The sequence below is a fragment of the Pollicipes pollicipes genome, unplaced genomic scaffold (genome assembly GCF_011947565.3).
Source record: "Pollicipes pollicipes isolate AB1234 unplaced genomic scaffold, Ppol_2.1 Scaffold_1600;HRSCAF=1878_pilon_pilon_pilon, whole genome shotgun sequence".
Taxonomy (NCBI): domain Eukaryota; kingdom Metazoa; phylum Arthropoda; class Thecostraca; order Pollicipedomorpha; family Pollicipedidae; genus Pollicipes; species Pollicipes pollicipes.
In genome coordinates, this window is record NW_023595962.1 from 22,243,692 (window position 1) to 22,270,094 (window position 26,403).

Genomic DNA, 26,403 nt, shown 5'->3' on the forward strand with positions numbered 1-26,403 from the left:
GATCCTCCTCATACAGCCCTCCAGCGCTAATGGCATGATTCACGCCGGCCGAAGCAAAGCAGCTGCTACCGTTCTCCCCCGATCCGTCAGAGCGGCTCGTGCTATCCGCCCGCCTGGCACCACTATCTTATCTGATCTGGCGCCCTTGGCGTTCGTCACAGGAGAGCGCCGCGCGCCTCCGGCCATCACGGTCTGCAGAGTCGGCGCGCACGGCCAGTGGCACTGGTACGCCGGTCACCTGAGGTCACGTCAAGCCGGGTCAGGTCAGATCAGGGCAGGGCAGAGCAGGCCTCAGGATGGCCGGAGGGCGCGCCGGTGTGCTCTGCGTACTGCTGGCAGCATGCCTCGGCTACGGTGAGTGCGGCGGCCTGTGTGTGTGTGTGTGTGTGTGTGTGTGTGTGTGTGTGTGTGTGTGTGTGTGTGTGTGTGTGTGTGTGTGTGTGTGTGTGTGTGTGTGTCTGTGTGTATGTATGTGCTTGTATGTGTGTTTTCATGCATGTGTTTGTGTATGTGCTTGTGTATGTGTGTGTGTGTGTGTGTGTGTGTGTGTGTGTGTGTGGTGTGTGTGTGTGTGTGTGTGTGTGTGTGTGTGTGTGTGTGTGTGTGTGTGTGTGTGTGTGTGTGTGTGTGTGTGTCTGTCTGTGTGTATGTATGTATGTGCTTGTATGTGTGTTTTCATGCATGTGTGCGTGTGTGTGTGTGTGTGTGTGTGTGTGTGTGTGTGTGTGTGTGTGTGTGTGTGTGTGTGCGTGCGTGCGTGCGTGTGTGCGTGTGTGCGTGCGCGCGCGCGCGCGTGTGTGGCAACTGTACTGAGGCGTTTAAGATGGGGGGCACTCCGGCCTACTTCGCGTTGACTTTGAATGACGCTACTCTCTCCGCTGTAGACCCGCTATACCGAATCCCAGATGGCCAGCATAAATAGCAAGTACTACGTGCCATGATTTGGTAACCAGCATCACAAATTCAGATTTGTCGATAACCCGTGAATCGTACCTCTTAATGGTGAGATAACACTTTTTGGCTTTTTATGATAATTAAACATGATTTATATCTGTTCTATCAGACAGTTGTGACGGGCACTCGAAGGTGACCAGAATCAGTTCCTTCGCGTTTTCTCTTTTTTTGGGGGGGGGGGTTAAACATGACCATAGCAAGATCCCACAAAGATGACCTTGTGCCTGGCTGCAAAAGAGTGCCCGGCGCGCGGGTTCAGATGAACGTAAATCGCGTAAGTCACGTCTGCGTCTGCGTAAGTCACGTGTCACGTAAGTCCTTGTCCAACAAAGGGCTTGATGCTGGAAGAAATGGTACTTGGTAATTGACCGCAGTATACTCCGTGGTACATTGGGATACTAGTTCAAATGCATATCATTCGATTACTTGGCCATGAATTGTACCATCCATGTTGCTAACGACAAACTGTTTTTCACTGCCCGCTAAACATGTGTGCGATGCAGCTCAGGTTGAAATAAGTTAGATCGCACAATAGGCACATAAGTTGAGCATTTTGCAGCCTCTCAGCAGCCTGCAAATGTTGATTTTTATTTCTCAACTTGTTGGCAACAACTTGTTTCAACCTGTCAACTTGTGAAAACTCGAGTTTTCACAACTTGACATCAGTAAGGGAGGTCTCAGGTTTCGCCCACCCCAGAACACCTGACCTCATGGGTCTTCCAGTGTAGGTAGCTGTCCGCGTAAGAACATTTTGAGCCAGGGTCTGGTGAAAAGGCTGTGCCTTTTTACTCGGGTTCAGTTAGGCTCCCCAGCGAAACTAGCGCCAGGAACAAACGGGTGGGTAGCTTAACGTCGTGAGTGTCGTATCGCATTCAGTTGTTTCCTACAAATCGAGCGCTTTCATTCATGTTGCGCTGTTCTTACAGGTTGGGAATAACGCGAGCGAATGTGTTGTTCACGGGAGCACCCACGGTGCGTCCCGGGAGAATTATGCACTTCTTATCGGTGGCATGCCCGGTGTTATGAGATACGTCAACTAACGGTATCAAACGGTAACGATACAAAGTTACGGTACGTAACGGATAGGGAGAACATGACTATGATACACGAAACTCTTCACGTTTGACTTCAAGCAGGTAATCGGTCCAAGGTAAAAAAGGTGCTTGCCTGGAAAGGCAGTGCCATTTTACACCAGTTGTTAAACACACACACACACACACACACACACACACACACACACACACACACACACACACATATATATATATATATATATATATATATATATATATATATATATATATATATCCAGGGCCGTTAAAACGGAATCCATTCCCGGAGCGCTTCGTCTCGAAGTCCCTCGTGATGAGGCCATTGCCAGTGGTTTTACAGAAGCTGGGGAAGCATTTCCTGAGGAGTACGTCCGGACTGGTTTGAAATAATTGGCAACGATTCTAGAACAGATCTGTTACATAATTAATGGCAACTAGCATTAACAACAACAAAAATGATATAAATATTAACAATGAACCATCGTCGAATGATGGGCTGACACCCTCTCCCCCTCCCCCAGCAGCATGTCACTTTTAGTTTTCGGCTTGCTGAAGCACTTTTCCAAACACCGCCTCTTTTCTCATTGGTGTCAACGATTTTTATATTTGGGGATATTATTGATGTACAAGGACAATATTCAAGCGCACAAAATGGTGCAGACAGCGAAATTGCTTTCTGAAGGGAAAACATGGAAGTAACGCAAGGTACGTAACATGCCATGCTCTCGTTTAACCTTATGCTCGACCTAGACCACCTTTTTACCGCGTCATATTCATAGCGCGATATTTATCCTGTTCCATTTGCGACCTGCCATTCTTTGTTCCTGTAAGTTGTTATGTAATAATGTTTCCAACCGTAGCGATTTGTGCGACCCTTTGGCGTTACGAGATAACCGGACAGGCCGAACTGACCCTTGTTGGAGTTTTTTGACAACGAACAGTCGGACTATTTTTATTGCATTTAGTCTGTCATGATTTACGGATAAGTTGTGAGCTCAAGCTGAAATGGGGCCTAGCGATGAGAAGGTACCGACCTAGCACGTGCCCGAAAAAAGCTCCCTGCCTGATGTCCGAGTGGAAATAGTTTGTCTGCCAGAAGCCGCGAGCCCTAGCAAGCAACTTAAAACAGCCATGGCGTATCTTATTTAACGGCTCATGACATGTGCGTTCAAATCTGACATACGGAAGAAAATACGCGTTAGTGTCTCCAATCGGCTGTATCCCAAAGCGTGCCCTCCTTTTTAGTTTGCAGGACGTTCAGTGTTTGACTGTTACGAAGAATCTCGCCAACTTAGTGTCAGGTCCTGAAGCCTCGTAAGCACTGTAGAATAATAGAGAAATATGTCGAATACAACTGTCAGAATTTTGTTATGTGCCCATCCGTGAGCTGAGGCGCAAACGCCAGTAATGGAAGTGACCTTTATCGGTTGCTGTCATGAAAGGTCATCTCCAGGCGAGTGAAACATTCCCTTGGGTAATGGTTCCCAAGCGGAACTATCCGTACCCGGTTTGATTCGATACCGTGTCTTGTCTGCGATACCGTCTATCGATCTGGCCTATCATGTAATCCGAATGACGCAGGCAGCACGTATGCCACAAGTCTAAGTTCAGATAGGCGGATGCCGTTGAGCCTGTGCGTCAAGGTAGGCTAAGTCGGGGGGCTGCATCGGAGTCACAGAACGCAGCGAACGTGTGTTTGCAGCGTTGGCAGCGTTGGTGTAGATTGAAGATCAAAATGGGTCAACAATTATTATTAACATGGCAAAGTCATATTTGTCTGGATATGTCCAGCATTCAGTCAGGACTGATAAGTGGTACGAATTATGCAACGCAGTTTTGAGTTGCGCGCTCGCACATCTTAGTAAAAAAGCTCTACGCCAGACGTTGCAGAGGCTACGCCTAACCTGAGCCTGCGCAGCGTCGGTCCCAAGGTAACACTAGGCCGTAGCCAACAGTTGCATGAAAATTGTGGCGCATCTGAAACAAGAACCTTTGAATGCTTTTGAACACTAAATCGTACATTTAGGAATGTTCCCGGCGCATATTTCATTTCCGCGATTTTAGATTGATGACAATAACGTACTGCTCCTTACAGCACCGCGAAGTAGGGTGGAGCCCGGTGCTGGAACTGGAACAGTAGGGTCAGACCTCTGTTTTCCGTGTTGCTGTAATTGTTAATCTGTCCAGAGAAGAACCCCAAAGTTGTGGAGAAAGACTGCCCAGTGCATTCTTTGAACTGCACGAATTTATTTTAAAAGACATTGAAAAACATTATTTTAGGATAATCATTGCTGCGTGCTCGGCGCCCGCCGCCTGGCGTTACTTGCAGCGGCCAAAGCCGTTCGGTTTTGCGAAAACTGCGACCCATGCCATCGCTATCCTTGCTCCCCCAGATTATGGGCGTTGCACTGACGCCTTACGACGCCCTCAGCTGCTGGGGCTATATGGCGCCACTAGCCTCTCACCCTGGTGGGAAGGGCGGACGTCGTGGAGAATCGAACCCCGTACATGTGGTTTCCAGACACGCGGTGGTCGACGCAGAAGTGTTGACCACTACGCTATCGGCACTCAGCGCTCAGGCTCAAACCCTTTGATGGCATTTGTTTCACTAGTCGATGCTGCAAAATAATGTATGTTCTCAGGCACAAATGGGATGGTTTTTGTGTTGGGAGCTCATTTTGACCCGCTCCATTCAACACTAATTAAACCTGTATTTCTTTCCCGTAAAGAGACCCCTGGAGCACAACATTACGAGGCATATTGCTGTTCCTGGTCAAGGCCTGAAGGGTCATTCTATCCCACTGCGATGTGTTTTCCGGCCGTCATTTGGGCGACACGGGGAGGAGTCCCCTGGCCGGTCCGGAGGTCCTTGGCGGAATATATCATATCACATTGGTCCGCTCCCTGATGTGGCATGACTTCTGACCCGCACAGTTGACCCCTGTTCGATGAATGAACCGGCGTTAACGCCACAACATCCCTGCTCGCTGCAAGTGGTCAAATAGTTGGCACATAGACTCCCAATGGGCTTAACGGGCCCATGTTAGAGTGGGTTTGGCCCACTGCTCAATACTGCGGGCCCTGACTGGCACAGGACTCTTCTTTTACCTCAACGTGAGCGCTCATCATAAGCTCTCACGTGTCCTTCAGTTGTCAGAGGACCCCGACCAACGCAAGAGGCCCTCTGCCACTCGGGCCCCCGTCCCCGGTGAGCGTATCTTCCCCCGATCCAATCAAGGCCCCTTGTTGACACAATGCCCTATCAGGCACTGTTGGCCCCTGAACGGAGCTCGACCAATGTAAATCGCGGGCCCGGCCTTGTCCCTGCTTGGGCAATGGGCCCCTAAAGCTCAGACCAACACGGAGCCGACTGTTCGTTGTTCGTGATCTCTGGGCGAAATAAAGAAACGCTCGGTCTCAGGGGTCCCTATGGGTGCAAGAGATAATCTTACTGGCGTTTGAGATTATGGCCCTATGGGTGGGGATTCTTAATGTGACCTACAGTGAGCCCTTCAGACCCTCAGCCATCTCATTGGGCCCTCAGTCATTGGTCTCGATAGGCCCTCCGGCCCCTCTTCGGGCCTCTCAAACGCCGCCCCGACTCGGGGCCACTTGCCATCACAGTATCCCTGTTGGACGCCGTGACCGCTAACCGACACAGGAGCACCTCGTTGCGTCAGAGGCCCCGAACATTGCAAATCGCGGACCCTGGCTTCGCTTCTGCTTGGATAAGGGGTCTCAAGGGCTCAGACGGACATGGAGCCGGCTGTTCGGTGTGCGGGGTCTCTGACCGAGTTAGACACCCCGCACTGTCTCAGGGGTTCGTCAAACGGTGCAAGGGGACCTCCGAATGATATTGCAGCTCACGACCCTACGGGCCGCGATTTTTTAACGTAACCTACAGCCAGTCTTTCGGGCCCTTATTCTCTCCAAGTGGGCTTTTGATCGTCGGTTCCGGTGGGCCGCCCGGGATCCCCTTCAGGCCTCATCGAACGCTTCCCTTGGTCGAGCACAGGGCCCTATGTTAGGCGCTATGGGTCCTTGGCAGATACAAAGCCCCCACCAGTGTAAACCACTGGCTGCGGCTTTATAGCTGATTGGGAAGTGGGTCCTCTGTTCCATATCGACACAGGGCCGACTGTGTGGTGCGGTGATACATGGCAGATGTATAGGCTCGTATTGTCTCAGAGGTTCTCCGATCGGCGTTAAGGGTCCTCTGACCGTTATTTCGAAGTCCATCTTCGCAGGCTGGGGCCCCGGAACAAGACTTCGACCAGCCCTTCATATCCTTAGACCCTCCAATTGGGCCCTTGCTCGTCGGACCCGGTGGGCCCTCTAGGCCTTTTGGGCCTCCTCGAACACTACCTCTGGCCGACTCGGGCTCCTGGACAACACAGAACCGCTTGTAGGTGCTGTGGGGCCCCAAACAATTTAAATTGCTGGTTCCGACTGTGTCCCTGCTTGGGAAATGAGCCCTTAGGTCCATGCCGCCACAGAGCCAACTGTGCGTCACTGGTGGTGTCTGACCGAAATATAGGCCGTTATCGACGCAGTGGGTCCCTGATCAGTGCGCAGGGCTCTTTGCCTTTCATTGGAGTGCCCGGTCTTGTGGGCCGCAGCCCATAAATGAGACCTCCAGCTGGCTTTTCAGGCCCCACGGGAGCTTAATTTAGCACTTTATTGTAGGCTCCGAGGCCCTCGAAGGGCCCCTCGGAAGCTAAGGGGGGGGGGGCACCTGCTCCCTGCGTCCCTCCCCTGCCTGCGCTACTGCTAGCAGGTACCTAACGGCGAGCGGATTGTCTAGCGGTGAGAAGGTGCTGACGGATTATAAACAGACCTATATCGATGTGAGCGAATGGCTGACCAATGGCCAAATGACAAAAATGGCCGACTGAAGTCTTAGTTACAAAACAAATGGCTTGTCCATGACAGAGTCACATAACCAGTGGCTTGCCAATGACTTAATCATCGAACAAATGACTGGCCAATGGCGGAATAATAGAACAAAGTGGCTGAACAAAGGATGGGTCACGGAGCAAATGGATTACCAATGGCTGAGTTACAGAGAACATGGCTGCATGTCTACCCGTGTTGTTAATCAATGCGATGCAAAGCGTGGAATTAAGCACATCTGTAATGATGAAAAATGCTTGGCTTGCAAGTGTGTAGTGTGCTGTTCAATTAGGAGCTTGATAATTTTGCTTGGGTATTATTGTACGTCCGGGTGAAGCGAGGAATGCGGAAGGTCCTTATGTTCTACCGCTTCTCTAACCACGTGGCGCCTCCTGGAGTAAACTTGAGTGGCAGTCAATACTAAAAAAAATCATTTCGTATTTTAGAGGCCAAAAGGTCAAGACCTCAAACAACACGCTCAACCTATCTGCAAGTGCCCTTTCAGAGACATATTGCAATTTTTCATGGTTCCAAAGGATGCTTCACCTTGAATCCCAACTCTTAAAGTTCAAATAAAGATAGTAGAAATGTGCTCGGCACGCGCCTCCGTTGTTGCGTACTGTTGGGAACAATCATACATTTAGATTGGTACCTCCAGCACAATTTGTGTGGTCTGAGAGATGGAGTTAAGGCTTTCTTCTCTCCGCCCACAGCAGCTGAACGCATCATTTGCAAACAGGTTTGGGTCATTCTGGAAGTTGGAAAAGTGCGTTCGTGTTTAGAGATCGTCGTGGAGGCGTTTTGTTAATCCGATGAGCACGGACTATAAAAAGCAAAGGTGAAAAAATGTTCGTTATATCAAACAATATGACAAACTATCCCTTTTATATATGTGACAACCTTTTAAGAAGAGACATTGGAAAGCAAATAGCTTGGAGATACTAATTAAATAACTTGTAGTTGTTAACTATTAGTAATCAATAAGTTTTGACACTGCTACCCTTATTCTTCTTAGAATAAACAGGAGAAAGGAGAGACAAATGTGCTGATTTTCGGTTACATTCCCTTATTGAAACAAATATCAGTAGCCTGATATCAGTAGCTATCAGATAGTAATATTATTAGTCACTACTGATATTCGTTTCGGTTCAGGCATGGAGCCGAAAAACAACGCATTTTTATCTCATTTTTACTTACTAGTCTACGGGGAACTAGGCTAACAGTACAATCTGATCTATATCAATAAATTTCTTCGCAAGTGCTCTTAACAACATATAACATACCCTGTAGTCATTCGCCGACAGCATCCAATGGTGAACATTTCTGGTATGCTATTGGACATTGATGTAGCCATCACCGTTGCTGTTTGTTTACACCACTGCGTCTGTAGCCCATATATCATCCTCGTTGAATGACATTAACATCTGCGACAGGATATGCAGCGTGTCCCGACATAACAACAGTGATAGTCAACAACTGGGCAGAAGACAAGAACGGGACTATGAGAGAGGTGCCTGCAGCCGGCGTTACCAGTAAGAGATTTGCCGCGCCGCTCCCTGGACGCAGGCAGCCATCTGTGCCCAATTCTCTCAGCAATCGAGGACACTCAGGCCCAGATGTGCTGTCCGTGTGTGTGTGTGTGTGCATGTATGTGTCACTGGGGCACGATGCACTCAGCTGCTGAGGCTATGTGGTATCGCCTGCCGCCTCCCACCCTGGCAGGAAGGGCCGGCACCGCGGGGAATCGAACCCCGTACATCCGGTTTCCCAGACGCGCAGTGGTTAACGCAGATGCGTTAACCACTCACTACCGGTACCCCTCAGGTCTTTTGTGTAAAGCGGTGCTCAGTCAGTGAACGAGTCTGGGACGGTCCTTGCGCGCTTAAGATCTGCTCCTCAGGTTGCGTCGGTAACTGTTAGCCGTGATTTGGCTACATTGGCCAGTTGTCCCATATGATGGGATCTCTGTCACTGTCAGTGCAGTTGGGAAGCGTCTAAATGTACTTCTGCGCGCACCAGACCTTGCAATCAATGACACGCAAATCTGCCTCACATTCAGGCATCACGTTCGTGGGCAATGAAACAGATGACCAGTTCGACGCCAGCCAGTATGTGGATGCGACGCTGAACGAGACAAGCCATCAGATCGTGTTCAGCACGCTGCCTAGTATGGACGGCGTGAGAGACTACAATCATTCGGTAAGGCAACGCGACACCACCTCTCGTTGTTCGGGCTGACTTGTCTTGGATTAGGGCGCATAGCCTCCCGGGCTCCAGCGTAATTGTAACGAGCGTTCGGGCTGAACCGTGGCCATCCGCGTCAGTGATCGTCATGAGTCCGCTGCATTGGAAACAATTTTGGATCTGTTGTGGAAATTGAAAATGTTCAGCGCTACCAACTTCCCAAAACTTTGATTCACCCGAATTTTAGCCGTTATGCTTTCACCACTCACGTACGAGTGCGTCTGTTTTGCGCGAAATGAACAGCTTATACAATGCACATCGCTTTTCAGGCAAACATCAATTCTATGACCGGGACGTGCCAGATGGAGTGCGGCAAAGACGTAAGTATCTTCTCGAATGCGGGTGACACGATCCTGGTTGAAATGTGGATACACACACATAACACTTCTGTCTATCATGGGTGCTGTCGTTCACCGTAAGGGTTATCTTAAGCTTGTCGAATCTGACTACCTGTCCTGTTGGAGAAAAGGCTGAATAAAACTAAAAATCTACAATTATTGATCGATTCAACATCAAAGAATATCCATGAGTACCTATGAAAGTTGTGATGAGCATAAAGCACATTGTCAGCACCATAATACGTTGATTAGTTACGAAAAATATAAAACTAGGATATTAGCAGCTCCCAGCCATTGCACACCGTCATGGAGCGTCCCCCGAAGGTTGGGCGGCAATATTCTGCAGAAAATCGCATTTGCACTGAGAAAAATGTTTCCAAGTCGTTCCAGGTCCAGGCAGTCATAGGGAGCGTTAACTATCTACGAGATCCCATAGTCCTCCCAGGAACTGCAGCTCCTGGGACCCTTATGACTTTGGGAATATACAAGAGACAATTTAAGTAAACTTTTGACGCTTCCTATCCCTTAATATCGACGCTTCCTATCCCTATCGCTTAACTCTGCGGGGTCGCGCCATCCCTTTGACTGTGTAGCTTCTGGAGCAATGTCTCACCCTTCAAAAGTCGGACTGCCCCAAGAGGCCCACATAGCTTGCATGTGTCTCGCCCTGTCATGTGTGTCTCACGCTGTCATGTTTGAGTTTTACGCTGCCGTGTGCGAGCCTTACGCTGTCATGTTTGAGTTCTACGCTGCCGTGTGCGAGCCTTACGCTGTCATGTTTAAGTTTTACGCTGCCGTGTGCGAGCCTTACGCTGTCATGTTTGAGTTTTACGCTGCCGTGTGCGAGCCTTACGCTGTCATGTTTGAGTTTTACGCTGCCGTGTGCGAGCCTTACGCTGTCATGTGGGGGTCTTACGCTATCGCGTAAGGGTCTCAGTAAAGTCATGAGAGAAACGTGGTACATAGGTTCAAAATCTCAGTGTAAAAAGCTCAGAAGTCCAAAGAGTCCAGCTACCCTCGATGGACATTTAGAATGGTTCCAATGAGGCGTCTTAACCCACCACGAGGGTGCCTCACTTATTGCCCTTGGCATAAGGAGAACTACACGGGCTTAATCTGTGGACCGGCAGCTGCGCCGGCGGAGTTGGGGCTGGGGGGGGGGGGGGGGGGAGGGGCGGTGGCGTTGCATTGGTTCAAACGGGGCTGGCAAGTGGGCAGGCTTCGATGGCCAGGAGCGCCACGAAGGACCAGGTGGGAACTGAGGAGCACCACAGGGGGCCAGGTAGGAACTGAGGAGCGCTGTGAAGGACCAGGTGGGAACTGGGGGGAGCCACAGAAGAACCAGGTGGGAACTGAGAAGCGTCACAGAGGGCCAGGTGGTAACTGAGGAGCGTCACAGAGGGCCAGGTGGAAGCTGAGGAGCGCTGTGAAGGACCAGGTGGGAACTGAGGGGAGCCACAGAAGGACCAGGTGGGAACTGAGGAGCGTCACAGAGGGCCAGGTAGGAACTGAGGAGCGGTGTGAAGGACCAGGTGGGAACTAAGGGGCGCCACAGAAGGCCAGGGGGTAACTGAGGAGCGCCACAGAGGGCCAGGTGGGAACTAAGGAGCGCCGCAGACTTCCAGGTGGTAACTGAGGAGCGTCACAGAGGGCTAGGTGGTAACTGAGGAGCGTCACAGAGGGCTAGGTGGTAACTGAGGGGCGTCATAGAGGGCCAGGTGGCAACTGAGGAGCGCCGCGGATGGCCGGGTCATGACCTGCCGTCATGTCCGGTCGGGTGGGGTCAGGGACCGCGCTGGCGCTGTTCGGACGGGTCGTCGGGCGTGCGTAGTGAGGTCGGTCCCTTCCCAGGATCACTAGAGCTCAGGTGCCACCTCACATGACTCGGGTTTACTTCTTTTCGATTTGCTTCTTTTTTATTTGCTTTTTTGACGCAACTGATACCGTACCATGCCCACGGGCTCGACAAACTGGCAAGTGAGACGGCTGGCTGCATCGGGCGAAGTTACGGCGCTGGTAACGGCGACCTGAGAGGCGTGGAATTGAGGATTGAGCTCATTCAGATGATAACCGAAAGACTCAAATTCCTTAAACATTGAAACTTCACATGAGACTTTAGTTTACTCCACACTGCTCGTGAGATAGATTCCCAGGGCCGACGGTGCTGTTGTATTTTCTGACAGACCGAAGATGGAAGGCAGCCATGTCACTGCGACTAAGAACCTGGAAAATTAGCACGGCCCTAGTAAGATATGCTTTTATCGAATGAAACGTATGCCTTTTGCCTTAACTTGTGGGCGTGATATAACATTTCGCTACACTTTATGAAATGAAGGGAAAAGTGGGAAACGATTTACGGGTACCGCTTCGTTTTTATTTCATTAGTGAGTTCGAATGAATTTCATAAACTGGCCAAGTTGAGAACAGTGTGGTTTTACAACGCACACATCACGACTCGCGCTAAGCATAACCGACGCTCTGGAACATCAGGACTTAGTTATCAGTCAACTGGAGGGGAAAAGGAAGTTAGACGTCAAGTTACCATTTGCTTCAGTTGCTATAATCTACAACGTTCCTAGCAGCGCCACAGAGACCACGAGTGCGCGGGGTTTAGCAAACCATTACGCTGCAAAAACCGAAAGCTGTGAGAAGGACAAAAAATGTCGGGAGTCCAAATGCCCTGCCACTACATATATTTGCTTGGGCATCCACCTGTACAGTCGAGATATTTGCACTTTGTTGTTTACAACATGCGACTTGCTCATATTATCTATCTTCATTCAGTTATGTCGCAGTAGTCAAGCAGGTGATAATTGTGATGATATGACATCGCTTTTCTTTTGAGCATTCAGATGCATAGACGTCGTCATGTATGCGAAATATTCTGTTAAGTTTAAGTTCTTACATCGATGACGCCATAAATGAAAAATGCTCGCCCCCTTCTTAATCCATCATACTTCGCAGCTTTTGATTATGCTGTCGGGTCGTGCCTAGTATCTTCAGAGGCCACAATTCGGCTTAATCTTATATTCAGGAAACGGATTTTCCTTGAAATTCCTGCCAATGCTAATAACGCTCGATGAGATTCCGGACTAGAACTGACCAGTTTTGATGGATGATGCATCAAACGAGGGCTTGGGCTCTGAGTGGTAGCATTTTACGACCAGGAATTGTAATATTCAGACGAGCGATTTGTTTGGATTTTGGGATTTTGCTTTGGCTGCTTTCGTATTACAGATCGGCAGCGATGCTTGTATTTCTGCCTATCCTGTTAAAGACCGCAGCGTGGACGTTTGTTTCCTAATTGCAGACCGGCAGCTTCGAGTTTACCGCCTACGTCAAAGACGCCAACACAGCAACACCTAAGTTCAGCCTTCCGACGTATACCGTGCATGTACCGGAGATGTTTCCAAAGGGCCTGGCTCTGCCGAACTCAGCAATATTCGCCTCAGGTACGGATGCTGCTGTGAGCCCTCACACCGACCATCCGCAGCAACCGCCGTCGCCAACATAGTGGAATTTATGCCGTGCGATCAACTCCCGTCCATGACAATTATTTTCGCCAGAACGGTGGCCATCAACGTTGTGAGTTACTGGAACAGCCTGAGTGTTATAGATTTGGTTTTAAGTGAAGCATATTATTGTGTAGCATCGATGTGATCTTTGGCATGACAGTTTTAAGCATGTTACGTGAGTTTTTTAACTTTTCAGTTAGGGGGTTTAATTGTTCAACAGCTCAGTAATTCCTTATAAAAAACATCTGATCATATTCGGAACAAAGTGTACAAAAAATCCATGGGAACAAGATACTGATTTTAAATAGAAGGTATTGCATGGCCTGCTAGTTATGGATATGCACCAATTGTTCAACCATTAGCCAGTCTCTTAAAAAAGAATATTGCAGGTTATTGTCGTTAATCGAAGATGATGCTCAGATAACCGTATAATTCAATTTCTCATAGCAAAATATACATTTTTCAAGCACAAATTCGACGTTTAAGAAAAATGTTCAGAAAATTTGCAACCTATGACAAAAATAGGCACCAACAATCTTGCCAGAGCTTGTACATGCTAGGCATTCGTAAGCGTAAGTGGTTTTCTTTGGTGAGACGCATGCCCAGGCATTAAGTAGCAGTTGCAAAGAAACAAGGGAGTAGAGCACCACATGTGTGAGCAAGAAATAGATATGTATATGTATACATATATATATATATATATATATATATATATATATATATATGCATATATACACAAGAATAGATAGTGATTGGTTCAACCATTCAGGCCAGAAACCTTGTGTGGGGCATCCCAAAACGAATAGTTGTAGTAATGCTGCCTGAGCAAGCAGATTCTTCGCAAAAAATGCTTGAATTCATTTAAATCGAGCAAAGATGTGGGCGGAGTTTACAAAAGTTGCTATGCTGTATGCTTGATTCATGCAAGTTGCACCATAGAAAGACTTTCAAAATGAGATATAGCAAGTGCCATTGTCTATCTGCCTTGGGTGATAGAACCATAGTGTGCAAAAGTGTTTATCAACTAGCGTGACATAATGAAGGGTTTCACCTTCAAACATTTTCTTCAGCTTCATAACACAACCGAGCACAAGTTATACATCGTTGGACAAGTCAGTCCACGTGCAAATCATATGCCTCACAAAATTACGCAAAATTACAACTTGTAATATTGATGTCGCATGGAGCAATTACCATACATTACGTAATTGCATTACATTTGCTTAACTTACATGATATATGTATATACAAATATATATATATATATATATATATATATATATATATATATATATATATATATGTATGTCTCTGTGTGTGTGTTACACAAACATCTTCATGTATTATGATCATGGACATTGTGTACACTGCCAGTATGTGCCTATATTAAAAAGGAAATGGTGACTTACGGCTACCAGAGAGATCGTTTCAAAGGGATGAAGAACTCTTTAACACGCGCTGGAAGTTGTATCAGCAAAGCCCGCTGATCGACCCATATCTTACCTGTGTTGCCCGAGTACTTCGTCCACCCCGCTTTTATCTGAGCTGCTGTTCCTAGCTTCACACAGCTTATTTCCTCAGATAAAAAGGTTTCGTGTGCGTGTTCGTGTACGGCAAAAATAGATAGAATATGCATAAAACGCTTACGATCGCCTTGGAAGCCAGCGCAATCGGCTGATAACAGCCCTGAAGCTATGAAGACACAGGTCCCGGCCAACCCTTTCCTACTGAGTCGCATGTTGGAATTGCGGAAGCGACCCCAAGGCTGCGCGATCAGGTTAGCAACAAAAAAAAAACTTCTGAGGATTCCTTTTCCTGCGTTCCTGTGTTCTCATCTGAGCTGGGCGACATTCGCAGACGCGGACGCCGGGTCTCAGAACCACGCCGTCTCGTTCTCTTGCGTTCCTGTGTTCTCATTTGAGCTGGGCGACATTCGCAGACGCGGACGCCGGGCCTCAGAACTACGCCGTCTCGTTCTCTTGCGTTCCTGTGTTCTCATCTGAGCTTGGCGACATTTGCAGACGCGGACGCCGAATTTTATAACTACGCCGTCTCGCTCACCTGCGTTCCTGTGTTCTCATCTGAGCTGGGCGACATTTGCAGACGCGGATGCCGAATTTTATAACTACGCCGTCTCGTTCTCCTGCGTTCCTGTGCTCTCATCTGAGCTGGGCGACATTTGCAGACGCGGACGCCGAATTTTGTAACTACGCCGTCTCGTTCACCTACGTTCCTGTGTTGTCATCTGAGCTGGGCGACATTTGCAGACGCGGACGCCGAATTTTATAACTACGCCGTCTCGCTCACCTGCGTTCCTGTGTTCTCATCTGAGCTGGGCGACATTCGCAGACGCCGACGCCGAACCTCAGAACTATGCCGTCTCGTTTTCCTTGGACGAGGACGACACTTTTGGCCTCTCAGATCCCGTCAAAACGTCGGATGTCGAGCCAACTTACACCGCCCAGCTGGTTCTGAAAAAGCCGCTGGACTGGAGCAAAATCAAGTTGTACAATCTGGCCGTCACGGCAAAGGTAAGGCCCATCGGTTTTTTTTGCGGTGATAGGAACATCATACACGCATCGAAAAAGCTTGCTCTTCATGCAAAGTGACATAATCTTTGGCGGTTCGTTATCTATGGCATCTTTCCTAGATGTTGTGTCCCAGACATTTCGCTCTAGAGTGACAACTAACGCTTACGTCTGTCATCAAATGCGTTCCCAAGAGGTTTCTAGGCGGCTTGTTATGACTTTTGTCACTCTGAAATGCATTTCTTTTGTTTTGTTTGCTTTTAAGCTGTTGCCAGACCTGACGTAGTCAAGCTAGATCAAGCTTTGATATTTGTAACAGGATTCGAATTTCTAAAGCTCACGCGATTTCAACCTTGACGGCCTATATTTTGCAGCTTTGAAAACCTTCCTTACCCTAATTTCCACAGCGATGCTGCTGGTTTTGTTTGTAGTTTAGCTGGACGGGCCAGCGCAACAACATTTAGTCCTTTGACCTGATTTGACATAATACAGGTCATACCTTGCAACGCCCAGTAGTGCCTGCCTGAAAAGCGTTGTTGAGAATGTAGTTTAACGCCCTCTTCTGTTTGCTATAGCTTGCGTAGTTTATAAGATAATGCAAGTGGTCTACTAAGTGTTGCTTAATAGACCCCTTTTGGCTCTAATGACCTGTTCCTTTTCACATGTGACCAAATCACATTTAACATTGTTCCGCCATACCTGTCTGATGGAGTTCGGTAAGAGCTATCCGATGCCTTTTTCCACGTGGCTTTTTCTCCGGCTTATTTAACTCGCACGGCGAATATGAAAAAAACACAGTGGGGGGGGGGGGGGGGAGAGGTTTACATGTTATCTCTGTGAGCGAACACAGGCCTTTGGGCGTTCTAATGATGCCAAAATGAGACGAATAACAGAATACTGGTCAGTCGACGTTTGAAAGCTTTGGTGCCGGCTCTGGCCCTGACACCGACTCCGGCTCTGACGCCGGATCTGGCCCTGGTGCCGGCTATGGCTCTGGCTCTGGCACCGACTCTGGCCCTAACCCTGGCGCCGGCTCTGGCTCTGATGCCTGCCCTGGCCCCGGTGCCGGCTTTTGGCTCTGGCTCTGGCTCTGAAGCCGACTCTGGCCCTGGTGCCGGCTCTGGTTCTGGGTCTGGCTCTGGCGCCGGCTCTGGCTCTACGCGCACGGACTTTTCTAAGAGGAGCCCGAGGTGTTGGATAGGCCCAACACTGTGACAAGTTAATATTTGCGACGTATGCTAAGCTGCCGTAAACGTCACGCTGTGTTAAGACTTTGGCACCCTTTTACATAAGGTGCTCGGCTCGCTTTGAGCTAGTCCGCGCGCCGTCTCAAAGAGAGAGGCTGGTGGCAGCTGCTGCCAATAGCTGGCGTTTCCCCTGTCAAATCTCCGGAGTGCTGGTATCTGTTGAGACTGTGGCTCCTTGTTTCGGAAACAAGTTTGAAAATCTGGTAGAACCAGCAGGCAGTTTTGAATTACTGCTCATATTTGTCTCGACTACGTCTTGCAGCCGAAATATCAGTGCATCTCTTTTTTCTTCCCAGTTATTCAACGAAAAAGGTCATACGTACTGTCCTTGTTTATGTACAAGGCTCCTCGCAGTTACGCTGAACAAATTACATGCATATTTCATTTAGATGAAACAGTTATCTTAGACTTGTCGGGGTACTTCTATCTTTGGTGGAACAGAGTCTTTAAAATTGTTAATAAAATTCAAAGGCTATTGCAAAACAATAACAAGGCCTTGAGAGCTCTCAAAAGCTTACGCGGGGATGGGGGTCAAATCACCGCAATGAAAAAAACAACAAAAAACGGTCGGAAATCATGCTACGCTGTCTTACTCAGGAAGAGACACATACGCTGCTCCACGTCTGTTAACACCGTGTTTTGTCCCTCAGGATCCCGATGGCCGCTCTGACACGGCCACCATCAAGGTGGTGGTTGACGACATCGATAACAAGCAGCCTGACTTTGATGAGATGAGCTACAGCACTGAGGTGGTCGACCCGGAGGTTGGTTTAGTTGGTTGGTTGGTTGATATGACATGTGCGACCAATGCGGATGACAATCAAAGTGTACACAGATGATGTACACAGTGTACCTGATTGATGTACACAATCAGGTGTACACACATGAAGTAAAGGCCTTTATCTGTCACTATCTGGACATTTGTGGCAGACCTGAAACCGTTTTTTCTGTTGGTTAATGCCAGTGTGCATCATTTCGTCATTAGGCCTTAACGACGCGTTCAGTTACCCGCGTTTTACGGTTGTTTTTTATGAAGCAAACCGTGCCGAACCGATCCTACGAACATCAGCGGTCTGGAAGTGCGTCAATAACTATCATGCACGCATCTTAAAAAGTGTGTACGAGGGCAGATGACCAGTGTTTACAAGTGATGAATTAGGTGGCCTGTAAAGAATACAACGTGGTTTTCACGGCATTAGCCGTGAAGCGTGATGTTAGAACAGGAGTGTGTTTTCTATGATAAACATGGGGGAAGCTCATTGGTCAAGAAGGCAAAACAAGGACCGAGGGTGATAAGATGGGTTAATTACTAAAAAACGGACAGCCTCAGCGTGCCAGGCTCAACTGAACGATTCGTCTAATGACAAGGATGTAGGACCGAGTGAATGACAAGGATGTAGGATCGAGCGAATGACAAGGATGTAGGATCAAGTGAGTGACAAGGATGTAGGATCGAGCGAATGACAAGGATGTAGGATCGAGCGAATGACAAGGATGTAGGATCGAGTGAGTGACAGACTATCCGCTCGCGCCCGGGGGTCTGAGACAATGGCGCCCAGCCAAGGGGAGTTAACTTCTCCACTGGGATCTCCGACCTTCGAACGCCGTGTGAGAAACCATTTAAAGGTTAAGAAACCATTTAAAGGTTTCTAAAGATAAAACCAGTTAAATATAAAAGTTCAAAGGTAAAGAAACCATTTAAGACACCATTTAAAGGGCTTGCCAGACCATGAAAGAGCACGTCTGACCATGTGACCAGTGCAACATTTTGTGTTTTGCTGTGCTCAGAAATAATATATTACAGATCTTCAGGTACTCGAGATCACATAGCTGCCGTTTACATTATGCATAGTCCCTTCGACTCTAGGCAATGTATTTGTAACAAGCTGAGAACATGTACGTTGGTACATGAAATTATGCGTCATCAGCTTCAAAAATACGATAAGGAGGATACAAACATCGCACTCGTTCATATAGCCTCTCCCCTACTGGAAAGATAGGCCTTGATCTTTTATGACTTAATGTGACCTTGCATGTCCTCGCGTGACACATTGTGACCTTGTTATGCATAAAAAGGATATAACAAAATGTTTTCTGTAGATAATTCGAATTCTGCATCAAAAATTACGAATCTGCATATTTTGAGCTCAGCACTGCTTTTCAGAAAGTACTCATAGATAGGTCATGACCAGGGACAAAGTCACGTGCGCCGCGGTCATATGATGGCTGGCATGTAAGTTAATAGTGTTTTCCTCATAAAGTAGAACTGAAACTACTCAAGCATCCGTGCAAACTTGCATTATTTACCAAAAAGCCAGAAATTGGCCCGACTTAAGATCACTGACTTCGGTTTTTCCGAAAAATCATAAAAAGATTAACTCTGGGCACTATACGTCCTATTACCATAGCATGCTTGAAAAATGACAAATAAACTACACAAAAGTTACGTGTGGTCAAAGTTCACTGATCTTAGGACATAAAAACTCGATATTTGCGCAAAGACACGAAATGAAAAGACTGCATGGCACTGGAATTAAATGTCGCTGCGAGCGTTCGTTTTTGACCTGTGCCCGAAAAGCCCTAGGGGAAAGTCAACTCCCTCGGCGAGGCGCGGGCTGATACCATAGAAGAATGGGAGTACACTCGAATGGGTTTAAAGTCGCATGAATTCCGTTTGGTATGGTACGTTTTCGTTTGTGTGGGCTCGCTCCATGCTTTTGAAATGTGCTTATTCTTAAGCGGCTCAGGCCCAGGTCTGATGCATATTTCGTGCGAGGTACTTCGCGTCCTGCGCAACATCGCCTCTGGCAACTTCTTAAATAGCAGCACTCAACGCTTGACTTACCACAGCGCCACAAACGGGGGGCCGCCGTGGCATGTGTCGCTCACCAGGTTGTCAGCCAGCAGATTGTTTGGGTTGGCAGCATGATAGTTTAGATAGATTTGGTTTGTATTTGGATTTTATTAAAACAAAGTGCAACTTGCCCCGCCATGATGTTCTAGCTGTTTTCCATGGAAGCAGTCCATAGACTTCGTAGGCCGTCATGTACTTCAACGGCTCTGTATTCGTGTTGTTGTTGTCCTGCGGTAGCTACGTTCACCTCGTGTCGTTGACAGGAGGTAGTTAGGATGCCCGTGCCCTTGGACGCCGCACTCTGCGCTCGGTCTGCCGAAGATCTCCAGCAATATCCGAGGTGATCTCTTAAATTTAGTCGATGACCCTCCAGGTGACGTTCAATAGCTGACCTGAGGTCAATTCGGACGTGCCTACCTGAGGACGATAATTATATACTGGTGTAACCCACAATACAGTTCAATGCTAAAAAAAACAACAGAAAAGACACTGGGATTTACTGCAAAATCAACGATGCGAGCCCACGTAATGGCGTTATGAACGCTTTGCGTGTTATGGTGTTTTTGTCGGTTTTTCGCTTTTACGGTTTTCTGTGGTGTCATAAATGCAACTTTTAGGGCGGCTTTCATCTCCCCACTTGACAATATTGAATACCATATCATTTAACTATAACCCTTTGCGTAAAGAACGCCAACCCAAAAACCACAGAGACGTGTCCTATTGATTAGTCGTCTAGAATATCTAATGTACTTACATATTGACATATGATATTATATATATATATATATATATATATATATATTTATATTTATATATCTGATATATTATATGATATATATATGCATGATTTATTATAATATATATATATATATATATATATATATATATATATATATATATATATATATATATTGATATATACATTTTATGATGAACTAGGTACCTAGGCTCAACTAGAATCGCTAATAGTAGTAGTATCGCTAATAACAGTAGTATTCAAATCCTGACATTTCGCAAGCCATGCAGCGATCAAGGCCGATAAACGTATAATGGTCTTGTTATACATATGTGGCACTCGTGAACACGATATTTAGATTTATGTACCGCCGTCAACTGGCTCTCAATCGATGCTGTGCAATGTACAATGACGTAATCATATAATGATGCATCGACGAGCATATTTCCTAAAGAGAGAATTTGTAGTGTCTAGAGCAGTTTTTTCTGTTTAGAAGCGTGCCAACAGTTACAAGTGAGCCTGTTTCATCATATCTTTTCGTTTTTACGATAACTTCATGTGTGAAACATATCCTATTTGCCCCAGTTTTGCTAGTTAGGTACTTTAGAGTTTTTTGGTATGTGATTATCTAAGCAATATCATCTTAAAAGGTTGACTGCTTTGCGCAACAGGTCTTTCCAACATCTCAGCGCGTGTCTTTGTTGCAGGCGCTGGGGCCGTTGAACGTCACCATTCACGCGACCGATCCGGACGCGCCCCACACTCTGAAATACACAATGCAAGATCCTTCGGGAGGTAGGCTTCTCTTGGAAACCCTTTCCTGACCGTTCAAGGTTATTTCTTCAAGATGAACTAGATCACCTTCAGTGCATCCCAACGTAGAGCCGAGGATACGCCGAGGATTAGGCGAAAGAAGCGGGATAGGGTTAGTGCACATCACCATGAATCACCGGCTGCGTCATGTTCGATTGTTTCAGCCGGCTGGGACAGCTTCTTCACGCTGAATCCGGATACCGCCGAGTTCAGCCTAACCCAGTCGCTTAAGCATCACCTCAATAGCACCGCCACGGCCATCACATTTCTGCTGCAGGTAACGGAATGTAGTCAGCGCCCAGCTCCAGCCAATTCACCTACGCATGCACGTGTGCCGCAACTTTGTCGCGCAAACATATCGCGTCTAGAAAGACAGAATCTCCCCTGCGATGTTGCTTCGTAAGGCGCTGGGCGGTGATGCGATTCGGTAAGAGCGAGCCGGCGGTGGATGCGCCGTGGCAGCGGTGTGCTGGCGACGACCCAGAGGATGTGACCCGGCGACGGACCCTCAGGATGTGACCCGGTGACGACCCTCAGGATGCGACCCGGTGACGACCCAGAGGATGTGACCCGGCAACGGCTCTCAGGATGTGACCCGGCGACGACCCTCAGTATGTGACCCGGCGACGACCCTCAGGATGTGACCCGGTGACGACCCTCAGGATGTGACCCGGTGACGACCCTCAGGATGTGACCCGGCGACGACCCTCAGGATGTGACCCGGCGACGACCCTCAGCATGTGACCCGCGACGACCCTCAGGATGTGACCCGGTGACGACCCTCAGGATGTGACCTGTGCACGCTGTGGCCGATTGGGTGGAGCAGTCGAAATGCCCCGCGGGTATTGCTCTTGCTGGAGACGCTTCCATGCCAGCATATTAGACGGCGGCTAAGTGTTACCAAATTCGAAATGTACAATAGCTAGAAGAGACAGCACTCGAAACTGATAGTTTGTCGTCAGGTCGGTGAGAGTAGTCGTTTAATTTTACTAAGGCACTGCTTGTATTTCGTCACCGTGCACGGATTTATCAGTTTAGGTCTGCGAATTTAAGCCCACGTAAATTCATCAAGTATCGCTGACCTTTAACGCCAACCAAGTGCAGCACGACGATAAAAACGTTTCCGGAATATAATAATCGTAATTTAGAGAGATGTGATGGCGTTACATCGCCCTGGCTCCGGCTTTCCCAACTTTTCTTCTATCTGGACTTGGTTCCAAAGAGCTTCCTGTTTTCATAATCTTAGCGTGAAATGTCTGTCACGCTGCTAAGGTCTCCCACCGCCGTCACGCTGCTAAGGCCTTGTCACCGTTGGTGCACGTGAGAGGCCGAAGCAGAAGGTCACAGTATGATTCACAACGTAGCGTGTTCTGTTATGCATTGTCTGTGCTGCTGCGCCCTGTCTGTTCTGCTGTGTCTTGATGCTCTGCTGTGCCTTGTCTGTTCTTCTGTGCCTTGTCTGTCCTGCTGTGTCTTTAGTGTTCTTCTGTGCCTTGTCTGTTCTGCTGTGCCTTGTCTGTCCTGCTGTGCCTTGTCTGTCCTGCTGTGCCTTGTCTGTCCTGCTGTGCCTTGTCTGTTCTTCTGTGCCTTGTCTGTCCTGCTGTGCCTTGTCTGTCCTGCTGTGTCTTGATGTTCTTCTGTGCCTTGTCTGTTCTGCTGTGCCTTGTCTGTCCTGCTGTGCCTTGTCTGTTCTGCTGTGCCTTGTCTGTCCTACTGTGCCTTGTCTGTCCTGCCGTGCCTTGTCTGTTCTGCTGTGCCTTGTCTGTCCTGCTGTGCCTTGTCTGTCCTGCTGTGTCTTGATGCTCTGTGTCTTGTCTGCCCTGCTGTGTCTTGTGTTGCCTTCCTGATGCGAGCCACGGAGCCGCATACACACCGTTGGCTATCGTTAGGAGGTGGATGTCTCGCAATGTAGATATTCTTTGAAATGTGGCGTGCGCAAATCGTGGATACCAAAACCGATATGTGAGTGACTGACGGACGGTGCCTTCGGCAGGCGACCGAGGTGGGAGGGGAAGGCTTCTACAGTCGGGCGGCCTTGGTGGTGCGGCTGCCGGCTCAGGAGATAACAACGACGCCAGGTACGCCGGACAGCGAGCGGTTATAACAACGATGACAGGTACGCCGGACAGCGAGCGGTTATAACAACGACGCCAGGTACGCCGGACAGCGAGCGGTTATAGCAACGATGACAGGTACGCCGGACAGCGAGCGGTTATAACAACGATGACAGGTACGCCGGACAGCGAGCGGTTATAACAACGATGACAGGTACGCCGGACAGCGAGCGGTTATAACAACGATGACAGGTACGCCGGACAGCGAGCGGTTATAACAACGATGACAGGTACGCTGGACACCGAGCCAGGATGTAACAACGATGACAGGTACGCTGGACACCGAGCCAGGATGTAACAACGATGACAGGTACGCTGGACACCGAGCCAGGATATAACAACGATGACAGGTACGCTGGACACTGAGTCGCGTCGGCAGCGCAGGGTTAGAATGCAGGTTCGTGAAGGCGAAAATTCAGGCCCAATTTCTGTCGGAGGAAACGTTTGTTTGGCAACTTCCGCGGGGCTTGAATTGAGAGGGGCTGGTGACGTTAGTGATCTGCACTGTCAGTTGTGTCCATAAATAGTTGAAAACAAATTCTGGTTGCTGGTGAGCCGTGTTGCAATCTGTGTGGCAACCAACTCTTTAATATGGAAATGCCCGATATGGAAATGCCCGTAAATGCCCGTAGGTGTAACAATGTGTAAATTCGTGGCATTCAGACGATGCAATCACACGAAGAGCATGTCATGCACAGTCGCTCAAAGGTTCTGACAACCGAACCAGTCGTGGCACTGATGTGAGCGACTTGGCAAGTAATTCGAAGCATCATGTGGGTCAGAAAATGCATCTGTTTGGTTTGGCGGTTAGGTCCCGTTAAGTGCATGAATGCGTACGTAGAAGCTCCGCGTGAGTCCGGTAACGTAACATTACACTCATTTTTCGGCGTCACACTCGTAAACAAGGCTATTCGGGCCAAAAGAGAACAACAGCTTTTGTTACTGAAATTTTCGGTCGCTTTTGAGCCCTGTTGAGACAACTCAGGCCACTATTTCAGAAATGATTTTGTGTTCGCCTTTTCCTTTCGCCTTTTGTAGCCTGTTGAAGAATGCAGTTTTTTATTAGTGCATACCAAACGTTTTCATGGATGGCTTTGTTCTCGGAGCACCCGCTAGGTATAGCTTGTTGCGTGTGCCCTGAACCATCCACTCAAGTCGCGCCCTTCGGTTCAACGAATAAACTGGCTCCGCTTTTTCGCCAGACAGTAATGCGGGGATTTTACTTGGCGCACAATGTTCCGACGCGTCCGCCCCCGGCCTAGTTGGCTTTCGTTGGCCAGTTGCCAGCTGCTCCTTCCATTTCAGTCGTGCCAAGCAATGCAGCTGACCAGGAACTTGTACAAGCTGTTATGATTTGATGACATGCTGTATTTAAGACGGCTTCTAATGACAAGAGGCGTCTTTGGTGCTAACGTTAATAACATGAACTGCTAAGTTACAAATTAAGTTGCAATTTGATATATATATATATATATATATATATATATATATATATATATAGATGTATGTATGCACATATATCTATACATATATATATATATTGTTTGTATGTTTTAATGTCTTTTATGTGATATGATGACAGCTTGTAGGTAAGATGGTTTTTGAATTTATACCGTGAATATAACTTGCACAGGATAACAGACGCTTTTCATGTTTGTCGTCAGAAAATGGTGTGCTGCGGTCAGTTGCGTAAGCATTGCTACGAACTGGGCGGCAATACAAAACACCATTTATCCACCAATATTAAATGCCCCTTTCCAAAGATAAGGTCGATGTTAGTAGTGCCATGGCGGGAATTCGGTCACGCTTATTACATAGTCTTTGAGTACGCATCCCAAATATTTTGTTATGATTTTCACAGCTTTTTACAAAACCTACTTTATAGATATTGTATATGTTATAAGATCACTCTTCCTTCGTGTGCTGCAGTAATCACTGTTAGTGATAATGAATTTTGACCTCTAGAGAAGACATAATTTTTTAAAGAAATATGTTTTCAAGTTATAAGTTGTAAAACCCGCCTAAGACCTGTTGGCTAAAATGTGTGTGAGCTGCCCGCAATAGCCAAACGTGAATGGTGAAAATAGTTTGCGCTTAGCGTGTTCAAAAAGATCCACTCTTTCCTGATGCGTTTTAAAAGAAATGCAGCGGATTAAAACACGATAAAGCCGGCGTGCAAGCAAGGAAACGTTTGAGGAAGTTTCGCCTTGCTCTCTTTTAGATGATTATTTCCGCTGTGCCACGAGCACAACCATACGAGTTGCATAATATGTAGCAGTTACACTACGTGTAAAGGATATTTTTCCATCTAGCGAGCCCTAAAAAAGGCACCATACTTGTTCTGCTGAACAGCACTTTCTCAGCGCATCCAGCCGTACCATTGTAAACTCTAAAATTGCTATCGGTTATAAGCTTTACAGCCGAAAATGCAGCAAGGTGCTCAAATTTAAACCGACTGAATGATCGTTTCCCCGTGATGTAGGACCGACGACCCTAAGCATATGGTTGGCGCCCCCCCCCCCCCCCCAGTGATGAGCTGGCGGTGCACGTGGCGGTTGGCGAACTGGTTGAGCACGTGGCAAGTAGCGAGCTGCTGACACGTGTGGCAAGTGCGAGTTGGTAGCGCGTGTGCGTGGGTTTCTGGGGTCCTACTTGAAAAGCAGTTAACTCACCTCACTGGCAGCAAAAGCCAGTTCCCGTAGCGGATTCATCACTACTGCATGGTGAGTACTTTGAACCATTTTGAAGATCATTTAGTGCAGCTGGCAGCACTGCCCTTTTAAATCTTAAGACTATCTAATGTCTGGGCTTCGAGGCTGCGAACTTGTGCAGACTATTCCGTACAGACTATTTAAGGTCAACCAGACATTCATCACGCCCAAAACTCACGCGTGCTGTCACTTCATTGACCATCTGCCATGGGTGTAAGAGCGAAGGGGGCGAGAGGTAAGGTTGCCATAGCCCCCTCCCACATTTTAAGGTAGGGGCCAGGAGTCTTAACTGGGCCCCCCCCCCACTTTTCTGGTCTGCCCCCCCCCCGCCCCCCACGCCGTCCGCTACTACAGCAATTTTTTGGCATGGTCCTCAGGCAGCGACTCGGCATCATAAAGAGTTT

General features: G+C 48.0%; 1 protein-coding gene across 1 annotated transcript; it reads left to right on the plus strand.

Moving 5' to 3' along the window:
- Positions 1-244: 244 nt before the first annotated feature.
- LOC119114610 (cadherin-6) lies at positions 245-24,615 on the plus strand. Its single transcript, XM_037238678.1, has 11 exons — positions 245-354; positions 8,333-8,431; positions 8,959-9,098; positions 9,413-9,463; positions 12,792-12,933; positions 15,346-15,527; positions 17,422-17,535; positions 21,069-21,156; positions 21,339-21,451; positions 23,168-23,252; positions 24,569-24,615. The coding sequence occupies exons 1-11, from the start codon at positions 297-299 to the stop codon at positions 24,613-24,615; spliced, it is 1,119 nt and encodes a 372-aa protein (XP_037094573.1). The 5' UTR covers positions 245-296.
- Positions 24,616-26,403: the final 1,788 nt, after the last annotated feature.